This window comes from Lycium ferocissimum, chromosome 4 (assembly GCF_029784015.1).
Source record: "Lycium ferocissimum isolate CSIRO_LF1 chromosome 4, AGI_CSIRO_Lferr_CH_V1, whole genome shotgun sequence".
NCBI classification, from domain to species: Eukaryota; Viridiplantae; Streptophyta; class Magnoliopsida; order Solanales; family Solanaceae; genus Lycium; species Lycium ferocissimum.
Genome location: NC_081345.1, coordinates 21,559,502 through 21,569,130, shown reverse-complemented (window position 1 = coordinate 21,569,130; position 9,629 = coordinate 21,559,502). Strand labels below are relative to the sequence as shown.

The 9,629-nt window shown below is 31.8% G+C and overlaps 1 protein-coding gene across 1 annotated transcript; it reads right to left on the bottom strand.

Moving 5' to 3' along the window:
• Nucleotides 1-435: 435 nt before the first annotated feature.
• On the bottom strand, nucleotides 436-1,477 carry LOC132054456 (protein FANTASTIC FOUR 3-like). The gene has a single exon (XM_059446460.1). The coding sequence runs from the start codon at nucleotides 1,475-1,477 to the stop codon at nucleotides 524-526; it is 954 nt and encodes a 317-aa protein (XP_059302443.1). The 3' UTR covers nucleotides 436-523.
• Nucleotides 1,478-9,629: the final 8,152 nt, after the last annotated feature.

Genomic DNA, 9,629 nt, shown 5'->3' with positions numbered 1-9,629 from the left:
TGCAAGTTAACATGATCCTTATTGTCCCATATTTTCACCCTCTGCAATATCCGTTTAACGATCTTTCGAATATCCTAAGTATTTCTTTATCTCTAAATAAAGGGTGCAATTTAACTTTATGGGAACTTGTGAGAACTTTGGGAAGCCATGTTAAAAACTAACGGTAATAACTACCATCCACAAGCTCATAGGATAATCAGGGGCGGGCAGAGCTAGGTAGGATCAAGGTGATTTACTTCGGCGAAAAATTACGCTGTATATGTATAAGGTTAATTTAATTTTTTTTTTTTATATATATATATAGTAGATGTTGAATTCCCTTTACTTCTTCGTCTGTTTACTTGTTCATATTTTGAACCTCGTTAGTGATTCTTGGCTCCGCCACTGAGAACAAGGACAAGTCTATATATATAATGCATATGTAGATAATACCATTAGATAAAGAGTGACAGAAAGGGTTTAAAAGCAAAAAAAAAAGATCGAATTTTTGAAATGAAAAATGAAGTGTTCCAAAGACAAAACTTTAGGAAGTAGCCACCCACAAAGGGTTCCTCCAATCACAAAATGTCTTATTGCCTTGCCTGCCTGCCTTGCACCTACGTATCCTTTGACAATTCACTATTCCAATTTCGGCCTCAACATCATAACTATTTCCATCCACGTCCTGTTTCATGTACATGCCATTTTCTTCTTCCTCTTCTTCATCTTCTCGTTGTTCTCCTTCCTCCTCTTCCTCTTCCTCTTCCTCGTCGTTATTTTCACTTTCAAACACGTCGTTTTCAACTTTTAATTCTTCCTTCTCTTCATCGGTCGTTTCCATTCCAAAATTTGAAGCAGAGCTTCCATCATTAAAGAAACAGAGCCTAAGGCGGCCATTGCTTCTTTCAGCTTGAAAATAAGTGCGCATTTTCGGGGCCTCAACAGCCTCGATGACCAACCTACCACCTTCTCTATGTGGCCGAACATGTAGAGAATTCGACCCTCTTAAAGTTGTCAAGGGAGGTGGAAGTTTTCGGCAGCTTTCAGTGTTATGAGTGATCACCTTATTGTAATTAGATGATGGTGATTCGACTCGAGTATCTGTTTTTGGTATTAACGTTGGTGATTTCTCTGTTTTTGACTCGTGGGAGGAAAATGAGAAAATGCTGCTTTCAATAGTTTGATCAATTCCCGTTTCACTTCCCAAATTTTCAGTACATAATGCAAGGCTTTTTTCGCTAAGTCTTGATGATGAGGTGTGTCGGTTGGATAAAGGGTGAACATAAGAGTTTTCTTTTTCTTTTGAGTTGGTGGAGAGACTTTGAAGGGAACTCCAGCATTTTTCATTAGTTCTAATATTTTCCAAATTGCTTTGTGAATGAGGCAGAGTGGTTTCTACTGTAGTAGTTGGGGTTGGTACTTTGAGGTTAAGGGTAGTGGTTTCAATGATATGGGACTCACAACATGACTGAAAATCTTGATACACTATGGTTGACATGTCAAAATAATTCTAGAAGAGGAAGAATCTTGAATATGAATTTTACTAGGGAGTACAATTTTGTTGTTGTTTGCTTTTGTGAAGCACAAGTTGGAAAGAAAGAAGAGAGGAAGATTGAACGAGGTATAAGTAAGGGGTTTGGTCTGAATTTGTAGTGCTCAAAAGTGCGCTTGGTTGGGGTGGGGGTGCGCGGGGAGGGAGGGGCGTGTTGGGGTGGGATTGTACAACTGGTTGATCCCATACCCATGAAAAGGAAAAAATAATTTTCAAATGAATGAAAATATTCCCGAGTGTACTATTTCATTCCATTCATAGCACAGTCAAACCTCTCTATAATTGTCATTCGTTATAATAGCATTTCACTATAACGGCCTTATTTTCTCCGGAATTGATTTTTTATGTTATATTTTACTTCTCTATAACAAACGATTCTGCCTATAATAGCAATAGCATCTATTATAGCGGTACACTCTTTGTAAAATTACCTCTCTTTAACAGCCATACTCAAATAGCGTGTAATAATATTTTGTAAGAAATATATTATGTAACAACAAAAGTGTCGATGAAGAGCCTCAACCTACCGCTACTTGGAGATAGAAGAGTCAATTGTTAAGCTCTTAGACAGCTTTTAAGGGAAAGCTATTGAATTTCTTTTTGTTGAAAGTTTGGAAAAAATTCTTCGTCAGTTCAAGCGTTATATTATCACTAAGAGACTAGAATTTACGAAACAACCTATAATTGTAGAGTTTTTACGACAAACTTGAAATATTTAAATTCTCAATTAATTTAAAATGCACATGTTCCATAAATTTTAATTCTTTATCTGTGTGGTACAACTAGTTATGATAATTTATTAGTCTTTTCAATTTTAGTTTATGGGATATGAAAATCAATTGAGATTTTAAAATTTACAAGTATATTGTTTTTATTTATAACTAAAAAGTACAAAAAGTTAATTGTTTGCATACTTTTGTTTATAACAACTAAATGAGATTTAAATAACGAATGTCAGTATATATGCATAACAAAGACCTCATTATAATAGTCATGAAATTTTCGATCAAACGCTGCTACTATAGAGAGATATGACTGTATATGGCATAAAAAAGAAAAGAAAATAGAACGTGAGTACTTTTCCGCAGGCAATTTTTTTATTTTATTTTATAAACCAATCAAATGCGGAGATAAATGTACTTGATGAGAATGTCCGAGTGAGTCATATATAGTTGTATTATTACTAATAAGGGTGCATGATTGCTAACATTTTCTCCTAAAACTAAACCATTTTTTATTTGTCTTTTTTCCTATTTTGCCAAATAATTACTATAGAAGGCTAACAAATTAATAAATAACCAGAAAATGAAAAAGATTCTTCCACATATTTTTGAACAGGAAAGCAGCTCTTCAACAACTTTTGGTTTTAAGTTATAGTAGTAGATTAAGGAAAACTCACACAAATACAACTTTTTAAAATGGTAATTAAAAATATAATAACTACTTCTAAAAAATTACACAAATACTTTTTCAAAATTTTAACTTTTTAATTACACAAATACAACTTTTTACCTTCCTAAAATATCAATACAGAGAAAATATTATATTTATTATATTATATCACTAGTATGTACAAAATCCTCAAATTTCAAAGAATCCCAAAATGAATCTCTGCTTTTCCCCTACTGCTGGGTATTTCTCCATACAAAATCCTCAAAATCCCAAGAATGAATTTCTTCTTTTCTTTGATATTAATGTGTTTACCTTGACAAATTTGTGCCTCTTCCGTATGAGCCCTCCGCAAGATCCAAGAATCCCTAAAAATCTTTCCTTTTCAATCTTAATTCTCCCAAGAATTCCCAAAAATCTTTCCTTTATGATCTTAATTTTCCCAAGAATCCCTCCACCATCACTACAAGAAAATATACCTTAAAAAGTATATGGTATATTAAAATTGGTATACTTAAGCGAAAGATTATAACAAAATATTTGTGAATATAATAATAGAAATTAGTATATTTAAACTTGTATATTATAGATAGTATATAATATAATAATATTATTTGTGTATATAGTATATAATATTACGATATACCTAATATATGAATATATTACTCTATGTGCCAACCAAATGTACTCTACAATAACATATAAAATATACGATATACAATATATAGAAAAAGAAAATATAATTACTTATGGATTACCACTAAAATAGGATCTTAATTAATAATTGACACCCCATCCCATAAAACTTGGCTTCCTTTCTGCTATCACATATTAATTATTCAATTTTTTTTCTCTCTCTTCCATGAAATAGGAAAATTAACTCAATTAAATTTATATTTGTATATATTTAATATAATAAACAGTATATGCCTAATATATACAATAATGTGTGCGGTCAAATATATATATATATATATATAAAATACTTTTTGTTTACTATACATAAGAAATTATTTTATATATAGTATATACTAGTTAATATACATAAAAAATAATATTATATATAGTATATAATAGTGAAATATACGTAATATATAAGTACAAGAATGCATATACTTGTTCAAGGAATTGTATTATATATATATATATATATATATATATATATATATATACAGTAATATACTATTTTATGGATTAAAATGCTAGCTGAGTATATTGGGATGTTTAGAAAAGTAATTAATGTGTTCGATATGTATTTAATTTAGTTATCACTAATATAGAAAACTTCTTATTTTAAGCCTTTTATTCATAACAACAATTTTTAATTTATAGTATAAAATCATACATATACACTAAATATAGAATATACATTATAGATTACGTAATTTAGTTAATAGTTATAAATTACGAAATATTTTACTTATTTACTTGTATTTATGTAACTTCACCATTAAATAAGAAAAGGACCACTCCTTCATGCATGATTGAGACTTTGCTGAAAGTCAAAATCGGTGTTTCATGTCTATGAATAACCAAACATCACATGCCACGTTGTTTGAAATTTCATGTCTATGAATCACCAACTCCGCCTTAAGAGGCAAGTTGTCACAGTTATCTCTTTATCTTTTATTCTCCTGTTTCTTTATTATGTTATAATGCATGCCTTACATACTCGAGACATCTTTCGTGTGACGCCTTTTCCAGGCACGTGTTCGTACGCCACAGGTAGACGGGGAGACGACCCGGCCTGTCTTTTAGAGTCGATCGGCTTGCACGAGCACTTTCATATTCCGGAGGTGCAGTTCTGATTTATTCTTTTGTGTACATACTTGGATATGGCGGGGTCCTGTCCCGTCTTCATGACTTCGCATACTTCGGCCAGAGGCTCATAGATACTGGTATGTGGATAGCAAATGTTATGTGACCCTCGATGTATATTTTGTATATTATTTTTTTGTTGCCGCGAGGGCTTATGTATATAAAGATAATTATGTTTCCAATGAAAATGGTTTTCCTATGATTATAAACATGAGAATAACGAATGAAAGTAGGATGAGTAATAGAATGAGTGGTGCTTCGGTGGTCGGCTTCAGGTACCGCGTACATGGCCCCTAGTCGGGTCGTGACATATAACTATCAGTAGCTATTTGTACTTGTTATTGGATATATGGTTAGTCATATCTTCATATTTTTATTTTTTTTTGTTTTTTGCTAATCATATCTTTATGATACAGGATACGCTATGGCTGATTGCTGCATTTTAGTCAAAGAAAAGCATGGAGTTGGGAAGAAATGATTTAGATGTATGTGGTGGAGAAGCAGAATGTCCTTCAAAGTCACCTAATTTTTACTCAAGCGGCTGCTTATGAATGTTTCCCAATCAACAAGCGGTATTCGACATGGCTTAGACAAAATATTCTCCCATCAAATATTGAACTAAGATCCTCCAAATTCCTTGTGTTGCCAGTCCAGCTATAACATGTTTCATGGGTAAAGGCTAGGTTGGTGAAGTCAAAAGTTTGGTCATAGTTTCTTCAGCTTTAAGATTGTAGCTAGTTGATGCACAAATAGTAGTATCTTTCCCTTTCATTAAGCCAGCGTTTGGCCATAGATTCCCAAAAAGAAAAAAAATTGAAAAACTTAATCAAAATTAAGTTTTTCAAGTTTTGAAAATGTGTTTGATTATAGTTTTTCAAAACATATTTCACTTTTTATTTTGAGGAACATGAAAAATTACTTATACCCATAAGTTCTAAAAACTATCAAGAAGACCCAACCATACATACTTGTTAATCTCAAATTTTAGAAAAATGATATTTTAATAACAACTGCTAATAACACACTTACTAGCTACTACAATTCAAATTACAATACAAAGATCCATTTTTATCTTCTAACGGATTTCTACGATTAGGCGAGCAATATTTCCTAGATTTCTACTATTTTGGGCACAACTTAGATCGTTCACTTTATAGAAGAGACTGCTTTAATTATGGAAATATGATAGATACAGCTTTGATGGAGGAACATGATAGATAGAATTAGGTGGGGTCATAAATAGATGGAGCTTTTTTTATAAAATACAAAAGTTTGGGGTAGTTTTTAAAAGTTTTAAAAATACCAAAACATAGATCTAATCCCAAAAACAGGTTTGAGCTAGAATTTGGAATTTGAAGATCTGTTTCCAAAATCTGTGAAAAGTTTATGCCCAAATAAAGATTTGAAAACAAATCTTCAAAATATGCTCCCTAATTTATGGTCAAACGGGTGTACCATTTGACTCTGTTATTTCTTTTTTCTAATTTTCAATATGAGATTAGCCTAAAATATCGTATGTATTTTTTTTTATTTTTTTTTTGAAAGTTTGCAAAGCCTAGAAGTCTGTAAGTTTTTCTCCTAGACCAACTCTTATCATCCTTTCCTATCCGTCTATCATGAGTGTTGCCTCATTAAGGTTTTGGTACTACCATATCACATCCCAAAACCATACTACATATCATTTGTTTTGGCGCCAATTAGACCATTGGGCTACATCAAGTGCAAAAGGATGCGCTTCGTGAACTTGAAATATGTCTTGTATGACATAGTATTATTTTTATCTTTTCTTATGTAGAATTAGTTTAAGGTATCTTATACACTCTTTTAAAAGTCTACCAACCTAAAAGCTTGCTATATTTTATTTTGATCCATTCTTTTCATTAGGAGTATTAATAGTTTTCAACAAATCGACTTAACCGACCGAATCATATCATATCGAATCGATTTTTAGATTTATTTCAATAAAAGCGACAGTTTTTATATAAATTTATAACCGTACCAATAATTAGGTTGGTTTTTAATTTTATAAAAATAAACCGAAAAAAAATCGAACCGTACCGAATTAGTTTTTATGTGTAAAATATATTCTATATATTAAATTTAAATATAATAAAATATTAAAAGTTCCGCCTTGGGTTCGGGATGATGAAAATGACTTTAAGTCAGCAACATAATTAACACCTAATGTTCCAACTCTAAAACCTATTATGCTACTTCTATTGAAATTAAATTAGTTTTAGTATCTTGAGTAGTAACTAGCTTATGAGCTACATGTTATTCCAATGATCTTGGATAGAAGGCTATAAAGTATTAGATATCTTTCCTCTTGAATGATTTTAAATTTATCTTATTGGATACTTAAGCTTAGTAAACTCGGTTCTGAGTCCCATCTTGATTGATTTTTGTCCCCGTGCGATCTCGGTAATACTTTTTGTCTTTGCTTAACATTGTTTTACCTCTAGTAAAGTGGGATCAATCTTTATTAGTGTCGTCTTTCATATTTTCTTAATTCATCACCATTTAAACGGTAAAAATGTCTAAAGAGTTTTTACCAAAGTCCTATAGAAGTATGCATGACATCGTGGCTTTAACTTTTACTAGCTATAACATGATGTTCTTTCAAAAAATAAAAAATAAAAATAACCGAATCGAACCGATACCAAAGAGAAACCGAGATGGTGAGACGGTTTAGAAAAAGTCTAATTTTGGTTCTACAAAAATCAAATAACCGAAAAATTAGTATGGTATAAATTTTATAATATAACCGCACGAACCGTACCATTGACACCCTACTTTTCATCCTGCCTTCAAACAGGAGATATAATTAGACACAGGCAGAAATAACTGTTGGACGTCTTTTTCCTGTTTTGCAATGTAAAGATTTTTATTTTGGATGGGAAAGACGGATTTGGGATGTCCGGGAGAAATATCAGTTGGATTTTTAGTCTTTGCAGGTTAGCTATGATTGTACCAATTATATGGCATGAAGGAAAAGAAGGTGGGAAAAGGGGATTGGAGGAAAATATCCATAATAAAGTGACACAATAGACAGGGATGAATAAGACAGAGCAGACATACATCATTCCTTTTTGAAAAATAGATTCATAATTGGTGGGGGTCTTTGAAATAAAAATAGTTTGCTTTTCATGTCAAAACAGTAAACCATGTCTTTCTGAATTCTGATCCCATCTTGGGTACTTGGCCTTGTGATAAAAAGAGATCTGCATACTTCCACGTAGTAGCCTTACGAAGTTTTAATTTGGAACGTAGAAAAAATGCTACAAGACCTTCATTTTCTTATAAAAACGATGGAATATATATTCCAGCATTCCGCATTTCTTTCTCATCTTGGAAAAGAATGGATACGTAAAATCATTCTAACGAAAAATTATTCAACTTACTATAAGAACAAATTGGAAAAAAAGTTTATTAATTATTTGGAAACAATTTCATGATTTGAATATTTTCTCTTTACCATGATAAAATTTATTGCGAGGCCCAATAATTTCGCAGACAATAAAACAGAAAAGTAGTGTAAGGAAAAAGGGTATATATTATTTGGAGTCTTTACACAAATAAGTGATTCTATATTATGCATTAATTATATACAGCTATACACACATTATATATATCCACCAACAATTTTAATTTAAGGTCGACTATATAAGTTAACTCTTCTTATTGTATGTCACAAACGTCTCATTTTTTAAACCCCCATTTTGGAGGATTTATAGAGTTACATTTTCCCTCCAGGTGATATTCAAACTGACTACTCAGTTCGTGGATGGAGGTGATTTATGACGAACTGAGCAACCTTCACTTGTTAAATATGGACAAGAAAATAGATGAACGAAACTTTGAGGCCTCCGTCAAATTGTCACCAACCTGCTATTTGTTTTCTTTATCTTTGCTTTGTCACGAAGGATAACATGAACTCTCTTTTTCCTTGGCGAATAATTTGTACTGCCTTTATCGAAAATGCATAGACTAATGAGTCCTTTGTGGGTTGTGGACAAGTCTTAGCAGGTATGCTAAACACGGAACACATGAGCTTTGAAAAAGGGAAAAAAAAAAAAAAAAAAAAAAAACCTCCACCAAGAAAAGGAGCGGAAAGAAAATACTATACAATAATATACTTTGATATCCAAAATGGTGAATCATACCAAAAAGCAAGGTATGTAAAAAGGACTTTCTAGAGAATTAAAAGGCGACATTTCATAAAGTTAACTTTTTAAAGTTGAGAACAGTAAATTTTAAAACGTGAGATCCGTGAGGAGCTAGTACTTGCGTTGCTATTGATCCATATCCCACGTAAAACGTTTTCAGATATTGCAACTGCAAGAAAGTTTACTTAAATGAGTTTAACTTGATCCAAATATCTCTTAATTTTCTTGACCTTACTTTAAACAATGACTAGAAAAAACTCAAGAATTCCGCACACAGCGATTATTGATTATACTGATAATTGATTATACTTCATTAAGCTCCAAAGATTTTCCGGAACTAATATTTGTAGGAAAAAGGAAATATAAAAAATCAAAGTGCGCTGTGATTAGAATTTGCCACCAGGTAAGTCTCTCTATGTTGTAACGATTTAATCGTAGTTTGTTATTTTGCTAAAATCTGTTCACATTTTCGTGGGAAGAAAATATGAAATGGAAGTATGATTTGAGTTTGCCAAAGACCACTTCACTGGCTATTTAATCGGAAAATGGTATTATGAAAATTAAGGCCAACAATCACACAAATAATGGATAGGTCAAAGGAGAGAACCACGAGGTGACAAGAATCTCAATCGTATTAATTACTCCCTCCGTCTCAAAATATTTGTTATTTTTTTTTGTGTTACACGGCCATTAAGAAAAATTAATTAGGAGGGGTATTTGACTAA

Bases quoted from the DNA above. Each gene is read 5' to 3' on its own strand.
- LOC132054456 (XM_059446460.1), bottom strand. From the start codon at position 1,477: ATGTCAACCATAGTGTATCAAGATTTTCAGTCATGTTGTGAGTCCCAT.